Raw genomic sequence first — 23,867 nt, 5'->3', positions numbered from 1 at the left:
ACAACTAGGATTGCTAAATAATAGGACATAATAATTATATTAACAATTAAATCTAGGCACATTTAAATGTTTATAATTATCCACTCCTTAAATCTCGTTACTTAACCTTGCACGCCAAGTAACGGCCTTGAACTGAAATTCCCAACAATCACCCCCGGAATTTCGAACTCGAAACCGACAAGTCTTCAACTCCAAGTAATTCACGCATCTCCTTGAATTTGAGTCTCCCAAGATCCTTCGTCAAGATATCGGCACATTGCTTAACACCACTAACATGCTCGACACTCACTTCTTCACGATCAACACATTCTCGAATGTAGTAAAACCGAGATATATGTGTTTGGTCCTTCCATGGAAAACCGGATTCTTCACGAGAGCTATCGCTGATGTATTATCAATACGTAACACCACTGCTTGAATTTCCTTGTTGAATAACTCACTTATCAAGTCTCTTAGCCAAACCGCCTGACACGCGGCTGCGCTTGCCGCCATGCACTCTGCTTCACACGATGAGAGTGCAACCGTACACTGTTTATGAGAATACCAAGTAATTGGTGAAGACCCAAGATAAAACACGTGCCCCGTAGTGCTTTTACCATCGTCTTGGTCAATGTTATGGCTACTATCACTATAACCAAGTAACACGTTTTTCCCACGAGTGTAAGAAATACCAAAACTGAGAGTACCTTGAATATAACGAAGAATTTTCTTTATAAGAGTTGCATGAGATTGCTTCGGGCTTTGCATGTACCGGCTTACGACTCCGACCGAATACGCCAAGTCGGGACGAGTTTGTAAAAGGTACCGGAGACACCCGACAATCTTTCGATATCTCGTAGCATCAAAATCTTCTTCGTCTTCAAATTTGGAACTTTTATACTCGGATCCAATGGAATTTGAGCAGGATTGCAAATCTCCATCCCCGCTTCAGCTAGAATTTTCTTCGCATACGCTTCTTGCTTAATTTTATCTCATCCTTGCTTTGTGAAACTTCAATTCCGAGATAATAAGTTAGCTTTCCCAAATCCGACATCTCAAAGTTTAAAGCCATATCGCGCTTAAACTCCATTATTAAGTTTAAATTGGAACCCGTCACGATTAAGTCGTCAACGTACACACCGATTATTAAAAGATCGGTTCCAATTTTCTTTCGGTATACCGCTTGTTCTTCTATTCACCGGTGAAACTTCATATTTAACAAAATACCGTTCAACTTTGTATTCCACACCCTAGGAGCTTGCCTTAAGCCGTACAACGCTTTGGATAATTTGTATACTTTGTCCTCTTCACCCTTTTTAACAAAACCAAGCGGTTGAGTAACAAAAACTTCTTCTTTTAACTCGCCATGTAGGAACGCGGATTTAACATCAAGGTGATGCAATTCCCAACCTCCATTCGCTGCGAGAGATAATAAAAAACGAACCATTTCGAGTCTAGCCACCGGTGCGAAAACCTCGTCAAAATCGACTCCGGGTTGCTGAACATAACCCTTTGCCACGAGTCTCGCCTTGTGTTTATTAAGCGAGCCATCCGCGTTTCTTTTAACCTTGAAAACCCACTTTAAACCAATCGCCTTTGCACCACGTGTTAACACGGTCAACGTCCGCGTGTTATTTTTATTTATCGAGTCAATCTCGATACGCATTGCTTTCACCCACTCCGGTTTCGATTTTGCATCATCAAAACATACTGGTTCATCATCAACAAGAAATAAAATATCTTCATCAATCATACTCGAATTCAAGACATAATCGTTAAAATGTACCGGGGTAACCGTGGCTCGAGAAGATCTCCGAACAGCAGGCTCAGGTGTAACCATGTTGCTTGTACCAGCCGGGCTTGTTGGAGCATTTTCGACTATCGGTTCTTCGTCGTCTTCTTCACCCTCGTCACCACTTGAACTCGTAGAGTTTAACTCAGGGCTCGACCCGATGTTTTCAGTATTAACGGTTCCTTCTCCGGTGTCAATTTCATCACCAAAGTTAACCCAAAAGATGCCAGATGCTCGATCCTCCTCATCGATTGTTTCGGTACTTTTACTGTAACATCGCGTCTCAAACCCTATAAGTTTTAGCATAACAATACTAACTTTTATAAGTATAGGGACTAAATTGCAAATTCTGAAAATCTTATCTCATCGCGGTACGCGACGGGGTAATAATCAACCCATCGCGTAGCGCGATGGACTTGTTGAGTCAGTGGACACGTGTCCAACCACGTGGCACGTTCTGACAGGCCACGTGTCACCACCGCATAAGGCGGCGTAAAATTGCGGCGCCGCGGTACGCGACGGGTCCCAAGGAACCCTTCGCGTACCGCGATGGGGTCCTGAAATCGCCTATAAAAGGGGGTGACGGGCATGAGCTCCATTCATCCCAAACACACCTCCATTTACACACACTCAACCTCGAAAGGCGTGCCCCATTGCCGTAACAAGCCGACGTGCCATTTTCTCGAAGTTCGTGCAAGAAACGAGGTTATAATCAAGTAGCGATCATATAAACGAGTAAATCAATATCCTGCCTCTTTCTTATTATCAATCTAAGTATCCGCGTAAAGGTAGGGGTAACGTTTAAGTTATTTGAATTATAGCTTAGACTATCAATCGAGGCTATGGCCTTTAACCTTGATCGTATTTTACAAATCATTCACAATCAAGTTTGCATGAAACGTTACTTTATGATTAAGTAATGTTAAACAAAAGATATATTTTTACGGGCATGTAGTAACTGGAAGGGGGATATCACTAGTAGTAAGTTTCTTGCCTAAGGAAAAGTAATTCTTATAAATCCCAATCAACCGAGGGACCCGTTTACTTACTTGGAGAAACTTATCAACGTGTTAGAACCTATTAGGCCAAAGCATGCTATATCTAACGTCACATAAAACAAGTGTTTTCATTCACAATCAAAGATAAACGATTTCAAGGTTAAGCTTACAATCATAGCTTAACATCATTCAAAACATTCATACAAACCTATTTATGTATAGGTTAATATCATTCACAATCAATCAATCAATCAGTCAAGGTTTTTCAACACCGACGGTACAGGTGAATAAGTTAACCTTTTCAATCAGTCAAAACATATTTATACTCAATGAGGCAAACTGGTGTTTGTCTTAACGATTCAATCAATATCTACATGAGATCGAGTAATCTCTAAAACGTTATAATACAAAGTAGAAAATAAAAATCAGACCGAACACGCATGTGTATGGATCCAAACATAACTATTAAGCCCAATCAATCAGTCGAAGGCCAGGTGGTCGTAAGGGCTAAACGGTCATGACCAGTTCTCTGTTCAGGGCCGTGTAGCTCGGAGAATACCGTTGTGTGTGTAGGGCAGTGGTACATATACCGGAAGTAGAAATTCTTCTGCTGAGATTGTCGAGAAAACTATGTTTGTATTATAATCGTCATTCAAATGTTTTATTGAGTCATACGTGTTCACCAACATATAGCTGACGTATTTTTCCAACCCATTGCAGGTAATTAAGCATAAGTAGCAGTAACAAGGATTGGAGTCTTAAAAGAGGATAGAAGCGCGTACAAGATGGCTCCGTTTTTTATAAACAAATCCTTGTAATGTGAAACCTATATTTTGTAAACTAATACTCGGGTATTTAATTCCCGAGTAAATTTTCAATGTAATTAATATTATATTCAACTTAAATTCTTCTGCTAAAATTAACCCATAAACTCTGATATATTTACAAAACATGTACCAACTTGTGGTTACACACCTAGGCCCTAAGTCGGGGTGTGACAGGTTGGTATCAGAGCCATCGGTTTCAGCGAATTAGGTATTAAACATTAGTACCTAGGCTTTAACCATTATTATTATAGGGATAAGATAGGATTGGTAATCCTCCTATCCCTAATCTAACTAAAGTGCAGATGTCTTATACTAACTACTTTGGTCGTAGACACCGAGTAGCCATTCGATCAATACCAATAATCATTCACGAACCTTCCGATATGGAAAGTAGCAATAGTTATTATACTAGCTTTTTCAGTCACAATCAACCAATCAATCCGGTGCTACCATATGGGAGCCAACCCGTGTATCTCCCAGGAAGTCAGCAAATGCCATTAGAGATTTCTGACGACACCACCGACAACACTCCCCAATATTATCCATCTGAGGTTCCAACTTACCATCCTTCCGAGGAACAGGAAGTACAAAGTAAGATTAAACAAGAGACTGAATCGGAATCATCAAGTTGGATGAATTATCACTCTTATCAAAGAAGATGGCAATTTGGATCACCACCGTCTAATTATCAATATCAGATCCCACCGACTACTGCAGAACCAAGCCGTAAACCGAAAATGAGGGTTACTATGCCACATGAAAAGATATCTTTCCAAACGCCAATCAAAAACCCTTATGAATCGGAAGAGGATCCCGAGGAAGAAGATGAGGAGAATGAGAATCCTTATTTTCCTCCATACTTATGCCCGAACCATCAATTTCACAACAAGCTAAAGAGATTTGCGGGGAGGCAAATATTATCGAGGAATTTTATACTACCAATATTCCCGATGAAGAAATGCATGCATACGTTGCAAACCCGCATCTCTATCCACAAGAAAATACATATCTCTTTCCAGCTGCAACTGCACCAACGGGATATCCGAACCCGCCAAACTCGGTGATGGACGAGCTGAGAAATGAGGTTGTGGATAAGAAGAAAATGGGAAGGAAAATAGTTAAGAAATGTGACAAGATGAAAAATCTTGTTAAGAAATGGATTAAGGATTAGAAATCATGTGATGTATCATTGTTTGTTGTTATGCTTTCTTCATAAATAATGTAATATAAGGTGTGTCTTTCCCTAAATTTGTTTTTATTCATGTAACAGCATGTCTAAAGCAAATAGTAATCAAGAAATTCAAGTGAATAACAAAGGAAAGACAATCGAAGAAATCATGCAAGAAAAGGTTATCGCGGAAAATATACAAGCTATACCTCAAAATTATGTGCTTGGTATCCGTGACTTAATAAAAGAAGTTGTGAATCCAATCTATGAAATATTGAAAAATGACCCAAGTAGAACCGCCTCTCATTATAATAAAAGAGCAAGTCAAAGCAGAAGTTAATCCATTACTTCAAAAAGAGAATCGAAGAAAGAAGCTAGGAAAGAGTCGGAAAAGAAAGAAGATTAGAAAAAGGAAAAACAAACTGAGAAAAAGAAAGAAGTAAGTGATGGAAGTTCCACTGCTGAAAATGATCTTCGTGATAAAACAAAGAAACTTAAAATACATGAAGGTTGTGATTTCAAGGTGTTTAAGGTGTACAACCCCAAAGAATTTCATGGGGTGAAGGTGTGATAAATACCCTCCGCTGGTTGGAGGAGATGGAATCGATTGTGTTAATAAGCAAGTGTACGGAAAGGGAGAAAGTGCAATATACCTCCCAGATGCTCAAGGGGGAGGCATTGGAATGGTGGAATACCCTAATCGGAATCAAGGGTAGAGAGAATTTATACAACTTGGATTGGGAAACATTCAAAGCCATGAATTTATACAACTTGGATTGGGCAACATTCAAAGCCATGATACTAAAGAAGTTCTGCCCGATAAACGAAATGGATCAGATTCAGACTAAACTTTGGAACCATAAAGTTGTGGGAACCAATCTCAAGGAATATAACACCAAGTTCCTTGAATACTGTAGAATCGTGCCTCATCTAGTACTCCCGAAATCAACAAAGTAACACGCTATATCTACGGATTACCAATCGAGATCCGTGATTTAGTTCGTTCACATATGCCGTCTTCGACGGAATCTGCCATGGAGTTGGCTGGATATTTGATGGACGGGATGTTGAGGAACCGAGATGAGAAGAAGAAGGATGATGGAAAAGCGAGTGTTAGTGGAAAGATGAAAAAGACGGAAAGGAAAAGAGAACGGGTATTTGTGTATAGTCGCCCCATTTGTAAAACTTGCGGTAGGAGACATTTTGGTAGATGTCTTCGATCAACTAATACTGTGACATGCAATTTCTGTAAGAAACTAGGTCATGCAGAGACAGATTGCAAAAGGAAAACGGTAGAATGTTTTGTGTGTGGTGAAAAGGGACATTACAGTAATGAGTGTTCGAAGAAGAAGCCGATGACAAATACGGCTGGTGCAGGGGGCAGCGGTACCAAGACTAAGGTTAAGAAGGGAAACGCTCATGTCTTTATGTTAGACACTCAAAAGGCAGCAGAAATACCGGACGTGATCACCGGTACGTTCCCTATAAATAATGTTTATGCTAGAATATTATTTGACTCGGGTGCAAACCAAAGCTTTATAGATTATAAAATTTGTAGTCTATTAAATGAGCCCTTGGTTAAACTAGATAAACATTATGAAGTAGAAACTGCTGATGGAAGTATAAGTAGAATAACCGAGGCTTTAGATAATGCCACAATTTCTTTAGCCAATCACGTCATTCCTGTACGACTGTTACCTATGACATTAGCAGTTTTTGATGTTGTTCTAGGTATGGACTAGTTATCGTATAATCAAGCCCGTATCTTATGTAACGACAAAGCCATCGACATTCGAACACCTAATAATAAAATCCTTCGCATAACGGGAGACAAAGAAGGAGGAAAGGTAGGAATCATTTCAAAAATCAAAGCAAGACATTGTATAGGTAAGGGATGCCTCACATTCATGGCCTATGTAACCAAGGAACCCAAACCAAAGAAGATGGAGGAAGTACCGATCGTGTCCGAATTTAAAGATGTATTTCCTGAAGAGTTACCAGGAGCCCCGCCAGACAGAGAGGTAGAGTTTAAAATCTACCTTATGCCAGGAACTTCCCCAATAGCCAAATCCCCTTATCGTCTAGCACCAACAGAAATGAAAGAGCTAAAGAAACAGTTAGATGAACTTCTGGAGAAAGGATTCATAATACCGAGTCCATCACCGTGGGGAGCTCCAATTCTGTTTGTAAATAAGAAGGACGGATCGATGAGAATGTGTATAGACTACCGGTAACTGAACAAGGTTACGATCAAGAACAAGTATCCATTACCAAGAATTGATGACTTGTTTGATCAGCTTCAAGGAGCGAATTGTTTTTCCAAGATTGATCTTAGATCAGGTTACCACCAATTGAAAGTACAAGAAGAAGATATACCCAAAACAACATTTAGAACCCGATACGGACATTATGAGTTCACTGTGATGCCTTTTAGACTCACTAATGCTCCAGCAGCTTTCATGGACATGATGAATCGGATTTGCAAGCCATACTTAGACAAGTTTGTTATTGTCTTCATCGATGACATTCTTGTTTACTCAAAATCCAAAGACGATCAAGTTCATCTTAAGATCATACTTGAAACCCTAAGAAACGAGAAATTGTACGCCAAATTCTCTAAGTGCGAATTTTGGTTGTCCGAAGTTCAATTTCTTGATCATGTTATAAATGATCAAGAAGAGTGCCCAGGAAATACATAGAGATAATTATGGATATGTATACCAGGAGTGAAACAAGTGTCCGTGCGCCAGTGGGGGATACTGATTTCTTTCCTGTAGAGGTAGGTCTTCACCAGGGGTCAGCGTTGAGCCTGTTTTCTTTTTGCAGTAGTCTTGGATGAGTTGTCAAAGTCGATTCAGGGGACTCTCCCGTGGTGCATGATGTTCGCAGACGATATTGTGTTACTTGCTGAGAAAAAACAAGATCTAAACATGAGGCTTGAGGAGTGGCGAACAACCTTAGAGACAAAAGGTTTAAAGATTAGCCGATCTAAGACGGAGTACCTCCACTGTGATTTTGGTGGGATAAACGACAATGAAGACGCACAGATCACAATTGAAGGGCAGGTGGTCCCGAAGGTAACGAAGTTCAAGTATTTAGGATCATTTGTACAGAGCGATGGGGAATTAGACAGTGATGTGACCCACCGAGTTCAGGTAGGATGGTGTAGATGGAAAGCAGCCACAGGTATATTGTGCGACAAGAGTTTCCCGACTAAACTAAAGGGAAAATTCTATAGGGTGGCAGTTAGACCTGCAATGCTATATGGAACAGATTGTTGGGCCATCAAGAAGGCACAAGTGCGGAAGATGGAGGTAGCAGAAATGAGAATGCTACGTTGGATGTGTGGGCACACAAGGCTAGACCGAATAAGAAACGGTGTGTTTCGCGAGAGATTAGGGGTGGCGAACATAGCAGACAAGATAAGAGAGTGGAGATTGAGATGGTTTGGACATGTAAAGAGAAGACAGACGACGAATCCTGTTAGATCCGTAGAAAACATTACTATAGAGGGGATGAGGGGTAGAGGACGACCGAAATTGACTTGGGATGAGAGGATTAGGCATGATTTGATAGACCTAAACCTCTCCGAGGACATGGTTGAGGATAGGAATTCGTGGAGAAGTAGAATTAAAGTTAAGGATTTTTAGAGAGAATTGAATACCTTAGGGCTTAGACTTAACTTATTTAGGTCACATACCATAATGGTATTTCCCTTACATATATTATTATTATTATTATAATTATTATTAGCTTTTATATAGTTGTTAAACTGTGATCTTATTATTAATATTATTATAATTAGTAGTAGTTTTTATATAACTGTTAAACTTTGATTTCCTTTATTTTGCTTCATACACATGTACTTAGAGCCGAGGGTCTCTCTGGAAGCCACATCTTTATTCCTTTGGATAGAGGTACGGTGTGCCTACATCCCACCCTCCCCAGACCCTACTTATAGCTTTGCTGTCGGTGGGATTTTACTGGGCATGATATATGATTGATTGATGTTATAAATGAGAAAGGGATTCAAGAAGACCCAGCAAAAATTGAAGCCATTACAAAGTGGGAAAAACCAAAGACACCGACCCAAGTCCGAAGCTTTCTAGGCTTAGCCGGTTATTACCGAAGATTCATTCAAGATTTTTCCCGAATAGCTGTTCCATTAACATCACTTACAAGAAAGCAATTAAGTTTGAATGGGGACCAAAGAAAGAAGAAGCACTTGAAACACTCAAACGAAAGTTAACAAATGCACATATCATGGCTTTGCCATAAGGATTAGAGAACTTTACCATTTACTGTGATGCTTCGCACACGGGAATGAGATGTGTTTTGATGCAAGAAAAGAAAGTTATTGCATATGCTTCGAGACAATTGAAAGTTCATGAAAAGAATTACATCACACATGACCTTGAATTAGGCACAATAATTTTCGCGTTGAAATTATGGCGACACTATTTATATGGTGTAAAATTCACAATATATACTGATCACAAAAGTTTGAAGCATATATTTGATCAAAAAGAGTTGAACATGAGACAAAGACGTTGGATGGAAACGCTTAATGACTATGACTGTGAGATCGTATATCATGAAGGAAAGGCCAACGTTGTAGCTGACACTTTAAGTAGAAAAGAACATGAGAAGCCAAAGAGAGTCCGAGCTCTTAGATTGGAACTCAAAATTTATTTAGCAAATCAGATAAAGGAAGCTCAGAAGTTAGCACTAAGAGAAGGAAACAATAAAGCTGAAAAAGAAAACGGTACAATTGACCAATTGACCAAAGGATCTGACGAAATCCTTAGACTTGGTACAAGAATTTGGGTACCAATGGTCGGAAATCTGAGAAACAAGATTCTTGAAGAAGCACACAAATCAAAGTACATGATGCATTCGGGAAGTGACAAGATGTATCACAATATAAGGAATGATTATTGGTAGATAGGTATGAAGAAAGACATTGCTCTACATGTAGCCAAATGCCTGACATGTTCTAAAGTAAAAGCCGAACATCAAAAACCGTTAGGATTGCTACAACAACCTGAAATACCAATCTGGAAATGGGATATGATAACTATGGATTTTATCATGAAGTTACCTAAAACTTCTCGCCAAAATGATGCAATCTGGGTTATTGTAGACAGACTTACCAGGTCTGCCCACTTCATTCCAATTCAAGAAACATTCAGCATGGATAAGTTAGCACACTTATACGTCGAAAACATAGTATCCTTACATGGTGTGCCGTTATCCATCATTTCCGATAGAGATAGCCGTTTTACTTCAAAATTTTGGTCAAGTTTTCAAAAGGCCATGGGGACTCGACTAAACTTAAGTACTGCTTACCATCCCCAAACTGATAGCCAAAGTGAACGTACAATTCAAACCTTAGAAGACATGCTCCGTGCCTGTGTTATTGATTTAGGAGGAAGTTGGGATACCCATCTTGCTCTAATGGAATTCTCGTACGACAACAGTTATCATACGAGTATCCAAATGCCACCATTTGAAGCTTTGTATGGGCGTAAATGTAGAACACCTGTATGTTGGTCTGAAACAGGTGATGGTCAGTTGTCAGGACCCGAAATTGTTCAAAGAACTACTGACCAAGTTATACAAATCCGTGAATGATTAAAAGCAGCAAGGGATAGACAGAAAAGCTATGCGGATGTTCGCCGCAAGCCATTGGAATTCAAAGAAGGCGACAAAGTGTTATTGAAAGTATCGCCTTGGAAATGTGTAGTACGATTTGGAAAGAAAGGAAAATTGAGTCCACGATTCGTCGGACCATTCAAGATACTCGAAAGAATTGGACCAGTTGCTTACCGACTAGAATTACCCGATGAAATGAATAGCATTCATGACGTATTTCATGTATCCAATCTTCGCAAGTGTTTAGCTGACGAAACTCTTGCAATGCCATTAAAAGATGTTAAAGTAAACGAGAAACTTAAGTTTGTAGAAAAGCCGATTCAAATAGAAGATAGCATGATTAAGTTTCTCAAGCACAAACGACTCAAGAAAGTGAAAGTCAAATGGGATTCAATATGAGGACCTGAGTATACGTGGGAACTCGAGTCTGAAATGAAGAAAATATCCCTATCTATTCCAATAAATCTCGAGGACGAGATTATTCAAAAGATGGGGAGGATGTAACACCGCATCTCAAACCCTATAAGTTTTAGCTTAAAAATACTAAATTTTATAAGTATAGGGACCAAATTGCAAATTCTGAATATCTTATCTCATCGCGGTACGCGAAGGGGTAATAATCAACCCATCGCGTAGCGCGATGGACTTGCTAGGTCAGTGGACACGTGTCCAACCACGTGTCAACACGTGGCACGTTGTGACAGGCCATGTGTCACCACCGCATAAGGCGGCGTAAAATTGCGGCGCCGCGGTACGCGACGGGTCCCAAGGAACCCATCGCGTACCGCGATGGGGTCCTGAAATCGACTATAAAAGGGGGTGACGGGCATGAGCTCCATTCATCCCAAACACACCTCCATTTACACACACTCAACCTCGAAAGGCGTGCCCCATTGCCGTAACAAGTCGACGTGCCATTTTCTCGAAGTTCGTGCAAGAAACGAGGTTATAATCAAGTAGCGATCATATAAACGACTAAATCAAGACCCTTCCTCTTTCTTATTATCAATCTAAGTATCCGCGTTAAGGTAGGGGTTACGTTTAAGTTATTTGAATTATAACTTAGACTATCAATCGAGGCTATGGCCTTTAACCTTGATCGTATTTTACAAATCATTCACAATCAAGTTTGCATAAAACGTTACTTTATGATTAAGTAATGTTAAACAAAAGATATATTTTGACGGGCATGTAGTAACTGGAAGGGGGATATTACTAGTAGTAAGTTTCTTGCCTAAGGAAAAGTAATTCGTATAAATCCCAATCAACCGAGGAACCCGTTTACTTACCTGGAGAAACTTATCAACGTTTTAGAACCTATTAGGCCAAAGCATGCTATATCAAATGTCACATAAAACAAGTGTTTTCATTCACAATCAAAGATAAACGATTTCAAGGTTAAGCTTACAATCATAGCTTAACATCATTCAAAACATTCATACAAACCTATTTATGTATAGGTTAATATCATTCACAATCAATCAATCAATCAATCAGTCAAGTTTTTTCAACACCGACGGTACAGGTGAATACGTTAACCTTTTCAATCAGTCAAAACATATTTATACTCAATGAGACAAACGGGTGTTTGTCTTAATGAGTCAATCAATATCTACATGAGATCGAGTAATCTCTAAAACGTTAATATACAAAGTAGAAAATAAAATCAACTCATACCGAATACGCATGTGTATGGATCCAAACATAACTGTTAAGCCCAATCAATCAGTCAAAACATATTTATACTCAATGAGACAAACGGGTGTTTGTCTTAATGAGTCAATCAATATCTACATGAGATCGAGTAATCTCTAAAACGTTAATATACAAAGTAGAAAATAAAATCAACTCATACCGAATACGCATGTGTATGGATCCAAACATAACTGTTAAGCCCAATCCGTTTTTGATAAACAAATCCTTGTAATATGAAACCTATATTTTGTAAACTAATACTCGGGTATTTAATTCCCAAGTAGATTTTCAATGTAATTAATATTATATTCAACTTAAAGTCTTCCGCTAAAATTAACCCATAAACTCTGATATATTTACAAAATAGGTACCAACTTGTGGTCACACACCTAGGCCCTAAGTCGGGGTGTGACATTTACCCCAATTCCAACTTTGCTTTTCATCAAACACCGCGTCACCCGCTCGACTCACAACAATTTTTCTAGTCGATGGATTATATAAACGATATGCCGCCGAACCTTTCTCGCTTCCGAGATAAACTAAACGAGTCGAACGATCGTCTAACTTCTTAATATTTCCCGCAACTATTTTTGAATACGCAACACATCCAAAAACTTTAAGAAATTTAAGATCTGGTTTCTTTCATTTTAACATCTCATACGGTGTTTTGTCTTTTAACGCTCGAGTTGGAATTTTATTAATCAAGTCGGTCAAATGCCTCACCGCTTCACCCCACATATAATTCGGAACTTGTCTTGCTTTTAATATGCTCCAAGTCATATCCAATATCGTGCGGTTCCGCCTTTTAACAGCACCGTTTTGTTGAGGCCCCTCGTTTTCAGAGAACCGATTGAAATCACGATAAGTAAATTTTCTCCCTCGATCAGTTCGAAACGGGTCTTGATTTTCTCACTATTTTCCGCTTCCACCATGACTTTAAATCGCTTGAAGGTATCGAACGCTTCACTTTTTTCCTTCAACAGAAAAGTCCACATGAAACGAGAAAAATCATCAATCAAGACGAATACGTACCTATTTCCGGCTATGGTACTAGGAGTAATGGGCCCGCATAAATCTCCATGGATTAGTTCCAACGCTTTGGTTGCTCTAAAAGTCGCCGACTTCATAAACGGTTTCCTCGTTTGCTTCCCGACTAAGCACGAGTCACAAATTTGATTTTCCTGATCAACTTTTGGCATTCCAATGACCATATTATTTTTCACCATTTGTTTCATAGACTCGAAATTTAGGTGTCCTAGTTTCGCGTGCCAAAGCCAATTCTCGTTATCAATCCGGGCTTGTAAACACAAGGGTTTCCCCGTCTTTAATTTAATCGTATAAAGACGATTCTTGGACCGAGTAACCCGCATCAACAATTTTTCTTGATCATCATACATCAACAAGTAATCGTCTTTCATACGAATATCACAACCACTTTCCGCTACTTGCCAAGACTAATAATATTACTTTGTAAACTAGGAATATAATAAATGTCGGTCAATAATTGTTGCTCCCTCGTTTTACCGACTAGCAATATCGACCCTTTCCCGCTAATATCAACATAAGACCCATCTCCGAATTTAACTTTGCCACCAACATGCTTATTTAACTCAGATAAAAAAGATAAATTACCCGTCATATGGTTGCTCTCACCGTTATCCAAATACCACAAGTCTTGTTCGTTGGAACCACCCTCGTAATCTTTTGGTATAACATTCTGTTCATTCAAGTACACTTTTTCTTGAACACACTGCACCATATAGAGGGACGGGTCTTTTTCTTTTGCTTCGGCCAAATGTGCTTGTCTTTCTTTCCTTCGTAACGGACACCTCGAAACGAAGTGACCAAATTCATCACAACGAAAGCATTGGACTTCCGAGTAATTTTTTTTACCCTTTTGTTTATCCCCTTCGTTGGACCCTCCTTGTGAACCACGGTTTTGACTCCCACGTCCACCTCCACGTCCATTACCACGTCCTCGGTTCGAATCTTTCCCGCGCCCCCTACTCGATTTGCGTGAAAACTGCTTCGAACTTGAAGAGGATTCAGATTTATTAAACAAAAGTTTACATTCTTCAGAACGCAACACGTGTCCTTTGATACGCTCCTCATAAGTCTTTAACCTCCCGACAACATCCTCAAAACCGACTGTTTTAAGGTCTAACACTTGCTCGAGGAATGCTACAACTTGGATAAACCGGCTCGGCAGGCTTGTGAAGAATTTCTGGACTAGCTTCCTTTCTTCATACGGTTGTCCAAGTGTGGCTGCTTTAGAAGAAATCGTAGTCATTCTCGAGGCATACTCATCAATGGTTTCAGTTTCTTTCATCATCATATCGTCAAATTCACGTATTAAAGTATGAAGTCTAGCATCCTTCACACGTTACGCGCCCATATTTCTTGACTTTATGGCATCCCACATCTCTTTTGCCAATTTAAAATTACCGATTTGAAGTATTTGTTCCTCGGGAATCGACTGGAACAGAAGCGCCTTCGCGATGTTATTTTGCTTCGCGTCATTAGAGCCCGGGTCAATCACATCCCAAACTCCATGAATCCCAAAAATAACCTCCATATGCATACTCCAAATCGTGTAGTTTGTTTTCATCAAACGCGGACACTGAAACGACCCGGAGATCGTCTCCTTTTTCGCTTGGTTCGCGTCTCCCATCTTGGTTCTACGACTATAAGTTTTTGAAAAATCCTTAGGTGTAACTGGTTCAATTTTTCCAACCTACACGATTAAACCCGGTTCCAAATCTGATCTGAACACGCCTTTCGGTTTCAAAGAAACACAGCTGATTCTCTTTCAATAAACTTGAAATCACAATATGCTTTTGAGCCGTACTTATCACTGACTCAAAATATTTGTATGATTAGATTTATTGATAAAAAATCAATAAAGTGAAACCAATACAATATTGGAACCAATTAATCACGTGACTCTTTTAACTACTGTGCCCTTTCACCAAGTTAAATAAAATTGACAAAAAATAATTCTGTCAATTATTTCACAGTAGCACCAATTTACAATATACCCACTGGTCAAAGTAGTCACGTGAAAAGGTGCTCCACCTTGATAATTGTGCTACTTTACAAAATACCTCAACAAATCCAAGTCGTCGATGGAAAAATTATTTAACCGTTCGACCGATTATACTTCGTAGGTCTTGAACGAAACGCCAAACGAATACCTTAACAAGAAAAATCAACCAAAATCCTCACTACCGAATGCCAACCAAAATTTCCTCACGTCACAGGAAATCAGCAGGTCTTAACGAACGCCACAAGCTTCGCCGGAATACCTCACGTCACAGTTTTTCGATTGCAGCGGCTCTGATGAAGAACACGGATGGTGTCTTGAAGGCCGGTGGGAGTTCCCTCACGTCACAGGAGACTCTGACTTTTAATTGCACAGGTCCGACCTTCACGTCGGTTACCAGGTCGTCGATTAACAACGCTCTGATACCAATTAACGGAATTGGTACCAGGTATAGAACACAAACTCAAAACCCATACACGTTAATTTGGTTAAGCACCCAAACACGTATGTTATATTATTGAGAAACTTCACAAAACTCAATTACCCAATTACAATCTCTAAACCCCTAAGCATGAGTATTTATTATCTAACCTATCACGTTTAGACTACAACCAAAATTGCTAAATAATAGGACATAATAATTATACTAACAATTAAATCTAGGCACATTTAATTGTTTATAATTATCCACTCCTTAAATCTCGTTACTTAACATTGCACGCCAAATAACGGCCTTGAACCGAAATTCCCAACAAGTATAAGTTGCCACTTTGACGAATGCCGAAGTTGATTAGTGATTACGAAGCTCTACCATCGTAAACATACTTCCCTGAGTGGCACTAAGTTGTTCATGGGTCTCCTCCATAACATCACCATCACTTATATGCAAAAAGAGGTTCTTTTAGTTCGTTTTATTTTTTTGTGCTTTCGTTTTGAGGTGGTCGGTTTCGTTTGAGTGGGTGATGGTTGCATCCCTCAGGTACTTGAGACTTGAGAGGGTGATGGTTGGGTTTTGGATACTAGTGTCATTTGGGATTAAAACATTAACTCGGAGGGTAACATCAGCCAACACACTATCTCGTTTGGGTAAGAAGTTATCACGAAGCACCAAATGGCAAATACCATAAGAGGTGGGAATAAACGTGTCAGAAAGAAAACATTTTAATTAGAAATAAAATATCATGTTATAATAACTAAAACATAATTTAAAATAAAACATCATTTAAAAAAAATCACACCCATTTCAAACATTCAAAAGAATGCTTTTCATTGTATAATACAGAAGAAACTCGGGTTCAACCTAAGTAGGTTAAGGCCATAGTCTCGCCCGAAGGTTATGGTTATATTTGATCTCCATGAGTGTGTATCGATTCAACCTGTAAAATAGAGCACCGTGAGCTCGTTACGAGAAGGAAAGATGATGGGTCTTTTCGTAACCACCCTTCGACATGTCATTCAGTACTTGTGTTTCTTCAAATATTATAGTCAAACTAAAAATCAAAATATTTTTGTAATGGTGTAACTCTTTTTTAATTTGTATACAAAGGTAACGGTTAAGAAAATGATGAATACCAAAAGTGAACAATTTTAGGTAACCTTGTATCTCATACCAAAATTTGCATAATTGAATGCCACATGGCAATCCATATATATAATCTATAAGCTATTGGTTAAGCTTGATCAGTGATCTAAAATTCTACATTACTTACCTATTTTAGAAAATATTTTTAACTCGAACACTCTTATATAGTTATACTAGTTTTATCCCTCGTGCCGTTTTACATTATTTATTTTTAATATTTATATATTTTTTTGGAGTTTAATTTTATTTATTGTAAATAATTGATAATATACTTAGAGTTTGATGAAAAATGAATTTCACAAATAACTAAGATGTTATAATTTGGTTTAAAAGTTATCTGGGTTTGGTGAAACCCAAGAACCGTTTATTTTTTTTTAATATAAAATTGTTTCTTAATTATAAATAATATCTTTTTAAAAAATCATATAATAATTATTAGTATATCACTAATTGGATTTTCACATCAATAATTTAATGAGATTAATTTTTAATTTAGATGTTATAACCCATTTAAGAAATATCTGGGTTTGGTAAGACGCATATCCGTGAATTCGGGTCAAATGCATGAAAAGCATCCATTTACAAATAATATAATCTGGTGGCTTTAGAGAATGTAGGGAGCAACCAGAAAACTTTTAAAAGTTTCGTTTATATAAATTATAGATTATAGATATGTCGATTATCGAGTAAACCAAGATAAGAATGTCAATTATATTTATTCTAATTATAGTAAAAAGATGAATATGTGATGAATAGTGTCTATTATCCTAAAGATGAATATGTGATGAATAGTGTCTATTATCCTGTACCGATCACCTGTATATGATTATCGTATTTACTACTACATGCTTTAAAGATATGGACAAACGGAATATTAAAAAAAAAAAAAAAACTACTCCAAAATATAATACAAATTGAGATGAAAAAATACAGACTTAAAGATGAAATTATATAAAAGAGAAAAGGCTAACAAGTATTATTATTTTTGACAGTATTGGTTAATGATAATGCACAGGATCGGCACTAAAAATTAACATGTTTTGGTTGGGCTGAAAAAAATATGTCTTCAAGCCTTAACGTACAAAATAATGTAAACACATATTTTTATACATTGATTAAATTTATGACAATAAACATAACAATTAACAAAATCATAGTATTAGAATGAATTTATGACATACTGAATATGCTAATAGCAAAACGATGATTTATGAAGCTCTCGTATCAGTCTTGATCGCAAATTGGTGAATCAACTCTTCACAGTTTATGCTCTCTAACATACCGTCCTCGGTAGTTATCATCGCCAACCCGCTAAGCCATTCTTGGGGCTTTGTGGATCGTAAACAAGATTTCAATAACTACAGTTTCGAGAAACTCGTTTATGTAGATGTTAACGTGACTACTGGTGTTCAAAGTCGACTTTGTTGTTATCTCGCCTATTCGTTTATTTATTTAACTTTTATTCATTAATTAAAACTAATGGGTCTTTTTCACTTTTAATTGCTTATAAGTCTTTGAGTAATCTAAAAAAAATGGGTCTAAAAGGTGTTAGAGTGTTATAAAAATAGTGGGGCTATAAACGGTCGGGTATATATATATATATATATATATATATATATATATATATATATATGATCAGGATCATGAGAGAACTTTTTTGAAATTGAGAACTATGAGAACCATTTTGGACCACAAAAAACTCAAAAATAAAAAAAAATCATAAAACATAAAAAAACGCAAAAATGAAAAAAGTAAAAAAACCAAAATTCTTATTTTATCATCCCGGTTTCATAAAAAAAACTCGGTTTAGCTAAATTATATACACATATGTATAATATATACATATATGTATATTTACATGTTTTTTTTGTACACATGTGTATAATTTAAGATAAATGATACTGTACATATGTGTATATTACGTAACTAAGGATTATATAAAATTATACATATGTGTATAATACGACGTTTTTTTTATTTTTTTTAATGAAACCGGAATGAAATATAAGAATTTTGGTTATTTTACTTTTCTAAAATTTTTATTATTTTTTGTTTCATGATTTTTTTAAATATTTTTTTAAAAGTGTTTTTAGTGGTCCAAAATGGTTCTCAAAGTTCTCAATTTGCAAAGGGTTTTATATATATATATATATATATATATATATATATATATATATAATCAAATTTTGTGCCCCAAAGAAAAACATGCCTCAACCGGACGCCTACATCACACACCCTTAAAGCCGCCGATGTAATGCAGCATGATAAGCAAAACATATCAATCAATCCTTTAATCAAATAACTAATTACTAAATTATAAGGATTAAAAATATGAACATATTTATGTCAATATAGTCAAAATATTTATATCTTTAATTGTTGGGTCAAGAATTTGACCCAAATGAGGAGATTTGACCTAAACGAAGAATATGGAAGATTGGAATCTTCTCAACCTCCTCAGAAACTGCTAAGTATTGAATCCGGGCACACCTTGGACCTTCGAGTAAGCTTTTACTTAGCCGAGTACGAGATTTTGCCTTCCGGGCAAGGTTTACTTCAAATAGTCTTCTTAAGTGGATATCCGGGTAAGGTATGCTTTTTGGTGATTTCCCGAGTAAGGTTCATTAATTTGGCATATCCGAGCAAGGTTCACTTTGTCAAGCAGGATTGTTCTTCAAGACCAAGTATTTTACTCTTCCGAGTAAGGTATGGTCACCAAGTCCAAGAAGCCAAGTAATTGGAAGACCGGGCAAGGTATTCTTTAATAATTTTGGTCCGAGTATACTTGATGAGTTAATAGAATATCTTTAAGTTATCTCGAGTAAGGTTCTGCTCAAGTAAGGTATGTACTCCCGAGTACGCCTTATCAATAAGTTGTTCAACTGACAATGAGCCGAACAGGATCATAGAAGAACAAGGTTGCTCGTAAGGATTTGTCGAGCAAAGTTTGATAAATCCAAGAAGATTGAAGTCTACTCGGTGAATATTTTACTTGGTAAAATACTCTTTAAGTAAAGTCTACCCGGAAACTGATTCCGAGTACACTTCTATGTTTACCAAGTCTGAAGGAAGGCCGAGTACACTGCGTACTCGGAGACTGAAGTTTAATGAAAAGCCTACCCGGAAGACTTGTTTTACACTTAGTATATTTTTGAATATGTAATTTGAATATGTACTATCGGATAGGGTTTCTAGAAGGAATGACAGCTGTCTTAGGTTGGCAGGCCTATAAATACAATAATTAGGGCACGCCACCAGAAAAAGAGAGAGGACATAATACAGATAAGACCGACACATTAATTGAGAGAATATTTTGTGTGTGACGGCTGTCCTAGGATTCCTTCTAAACCCTAATCGATTATCCTTTTGTATGATTAACATTATATAAATGGAAATCTTTTGAGTGAATCCGGTGTGTATCTTCTGTCATTGAATATTCATTGCAACCGTATGTTTGTTATTGATTCCGCCTTTAACAAACGGTCATCTTTCTAAACATAGTAACCCGTCATTAACTCGCTTGTCAACACGATTAATTTTGTGTGAGTTATGACATGATTGATTAAGATCCGATCCGAATCATTCATCAAAAGCTGGGACCCGACAAGTGGTATCAGAGCGTGTTACTACTATTTTTAGAAAGTTTGTTGCTGATTGAAGATTTGAAGAAGAATGACGTAAGCAGAGCACTGTTCGATTGATTTGTGACGTCAGCTGCCCTGTTCTTCATTTTTCTTCCAGATCTACAATTTTGATAAGATTTCTCTTCATTGTTTCATTTAAAGTTTTATTCTTTATATCTAAATCTTGTTCTCATCACATCAGACGTATCAGATCTGAGCACTCTGGTTCCAGATCTGGTTATTTTGAAAATTTTTTTTAAGAAACTGATTTTTGATTTCTCAAAATGTCTGGATATGAGGAACAAGAGGTGTCTACTAATAAGATACCAAAATTGTATGGACAGGAAAACTTTATCAAATGGAAGGTACTCTTTGAAGCAGTTGTATGCTACAATGACATTGACATGTGGAACTCCATCAAGAATGGTCCACAAACTACTATTGAAGAAGGTGCAAATGCTACTGCAACTGCTGCTATAAGAGAAAAGATGAGAAATGTGGATGACAAAGCCTTGGCTATGATTAAGCTAGGTTTGTCTTGGGAGATTCTGACCAAGGTGGCTCATCACACAACTGCTAAACAAATGTATGATGCCATCCTTGAGATGTATGAAGGGAACACTGAATTGAAGAACATTAAGAAGCAAAGATTGAAGCAACAGTTGGAAAGGTTCAAGTATAAAGATGGAGAAATGTTGAAATCAATACTAGAACGTTTTCTGAGTATTGTGAATGAGTTGAGAACAACTGATTATGTAATGACTGACTTTGATTTGAATACAAAGTTGCTCAACTCAATGCCGCAAGAATGGTATACTGCTTGCAAATTCAATGAATTGAAATTGGATGATGTGGTATGTTTTCTTCAAGCTGCTGAACTTGAAATGGTTGAAAATGAAATGATAAAGGAAGATAGACCAAGCTTCAGTATTTCAAATGCATTAATTGCACCTATGGGAAACCTGTCAACAAAGAACAAACAACAAATTTCCATCATAGAAGAACCTGCTGAACATAATGTTATGACTCCAAAGTCTTTCATTGGGGGTAGTACAAGTACTCAAGGAAATCAACAGAGGTTCAATGTGCAATTAATTGATGATTCTGACTCAGTCTCTGTGTCTAATGGAAATGTTCCTAACCCTGGAACAGGACATGTTCAAAACAATGAAACACAAGCATTGCTGTCTGTGTTCACTGAGTCTTACAATGCATTTGTGGCCAAAAACTTGATTCACACAAGTGTAGTCCAGGATGATTTGGAACAAATAGATGCTGATGACCTTGAAGACATGGATCTCAAATGGCAAGCTGCAATGTTGGCTTTGAGAAGCAAGAGACTGTACAATAGAACTGATAGATCACTAGTTTCTGGTCCAAATGAGAGAATAGGATTTGACAAGTCCAAGGCTATCTGTTACAACTGTCAACAGCCTGGACACTTTGCAAGAGAGTGCAATATGCCAAGGAACTTTCAAGTCAATCAATTCCAACAGCCAAGAAACCAACAAAAATACCGGCAGAATGTGCAAACAAACAACAACCAGCAGAACTTCAACAATAACCAAAGTTTCAATCCCAACAACAACAACTTCCATCCAAATAACAACTTCCATCCAAACAACAACTTCAATCCCAATTTTAACAACCAATATCAGCCTCAGATGAACAACCAGCAGGGTATGCATCAGAATCAAGTGTATCCAATGAACAACACTCAGAATCAAGCTGTTCAAAACTCTGCAACTAACAACATTCCAGCAAACCAAAATCAACCAAGAAATCAAGGCAATGTGGCTGTAACAACTCAGCATGAGGGAAGCTTTGACTGGAGTAACCATGAGGAAGATATAGCAGATGATATCAGAAGAGCTAATGTGGCATTCATGGCCATAGACTCTGCATCTTCATCTAAGGTACACTCTGCTCCTACAGTTGATTTAAATGAACTTGTCAGTGAATTGAAAACAAAAGTGGGCAAGCTGGAAAATGAGTGTTTTAGAAAGTAAAGTATCATAAATGAGTATGAGGTAAGTGAGATGATAAGTGATGAAAAGATTAAGAGCCTTGAAGATGATTGTATGATCATTTATAGATCTCAAACCAGATACATCACTGAGATTGATGGTCTAAAAAAATTGTTGATTGAAGAAAAGGTGCAAAACACAAGACTAAAAGTTGAAACTGAATTTCTTAAGAATTTGGTCTCAACTGGCAACATTTGTGGAATACTGAATCAAGTGAAAGAACAGGACAAATACAAGACAGTTCCACCTCCATTCAACAACAACTTTATGCAAAAGTTGACAAAGAGAAAAGAGATGCATACTTACAACAATTCAAAGATGTCTTTCAAGACAGGGAAGAATTTGTTGATTTATACAAAAAGATTGAAGTGAATGAAGATGGAGAGTTTGTTATTAAAAAAGAAGTGAAAGAGGAAAAGTCAACTGGAGTTCAAGTCTCTGAAGATGACTTTGATTCAGATGAGTTGGATCAAGATGATCTGAGTGATTTGAGTGATCAAATTACTGAAAAGGAAATTCAAGCTGCTAAAAAAGGAAGAAAGTATAAAAAACCTGAATCTGTTGATAAACTTCCAAAGTATCCACCAGTCCCACCAAGATTAAAGAAACAAAATGATATAATGAAAAGGGAACATGTCTCTTTTGACATCTGTGAAAGGAAGAAGATAAACTACAATGCAGTCAGACCACCAAGCAAGACTGTATTGAATATGATAAAGCAGAACAACAACAAGAAGAAGATGAATGAAGAAACTGATACATAAAATTTTATCCCAGTTTATCCAATCTTTTCTAGCCATGAGGTGTTGGATGTTGGGGAAGTGGAAACAATGGAAGAATATGAGAAAAGACAGTCAAAGGTTAGAGAAAGCAGTGTTGAGGAACCTATGATTATGAAGAAGATGGTCTTTGTCAAAAGCAATGTTGAAAGACAAGACATCGAGATTGAGGAATTTGTTCCTTTTTCAATTGACTTTGATGGTTTGAAGAATCAGAAGACTTTAGGAGTCAATACACTTAAGCCAAGTGAAAGATTCAAGAAACCAAAAGAACATGAAGTCTTCAAAGGAAAGGTTTGGTGCAGAAAGTGTGATGAATATGGTCACCACACAGATTCATGCCATGAAAGATTCAAACTCAGACCATTTCATGTGCCAGATGGAAAAGTGTATGGTCAAGACTTTGCATTGTACAAATAGAGGTATGAAATGTATTTGGGAAAAGGAAATGTCTGTGGAAAGAAGACAAGTAATGAAGAGAATGTTGAAATCAAAGGAAAGAAACAAGTGACTGCGCATGCAAGAAAAAGTAAGTCACCACCAAAGCACAAGAAGATGACAAAGAAGAAAACTCTGCCATTGAAGATTAATCAAGACATTCAATCAGTTAAATCTGATGAGTCTCAAGAATCCTCAAGCAGTGAGAGGACAAGAAAGAAAGAAACTTATCAGAGAATGAAACCAACTGAACTTACTGGT

At 37.4% G+C, this 23,867-nt stretch overlaps 1 protein-coding gene and 1 pseudogene across 1 annotated transcript; both read right to left on the bottom strand.

Moving 5' to 3' along the window:
• Positions 1-285: 285 nt before the first annotated feature.
• LOC143574782 (secreted RxLR effector protein 161 pseudogene) lies at positions 286-1,069 on the bottom strand (annotated as a pseudogene).
• Positions 1,070-13,555: 12,486 nt separating this feature from the next.
• Positions 13,556-14,449, bottom strand: LOC143574781 (uncharacterized). Its single transcript, XM_077059320.1, has one exon. It carries the CDS (start codon positions 14,447-14,449, stop codon positions 13,556-13,558), a length of 894 nt encoding a protein of 297 aa, XP_076915435.1.
• Between the last annotated feature and the right edge of the window lie 9,418 nt (positions 14,450-23,867).

This window comes from Bidens hawaiensis, unplaced genomic scaffold (assembly GCF_021521415.1).
Source record: "Bidens hawaiensis isolate Kalapana, Puna unplaced genomic scaffold, B.hawaiensis_p1.1 tig00027104_1, whole genome shotgun sequence".
NCBI classification, from domain to species: Eukaryota; Viridiplantae; Streptophyta; class Magnoliopsida; order Asterales; family Asteraceae; genus Bidens; species Bidens hawaiensis.
The sequence above is the reverse complement of the archived record's forward strand: the minus strand, read 5'-3'. Positions and strand labels throughout refer to the sequence as shown.

Coding starts and splice junctions, on each gene's coding strand:
- LOC143574781 (XM_077059320.1), bottom strand. CDS start 14,449: ATGATGATGAAAGAAACTGAAACCATTGATGAGTATGCCTCGAGAATG.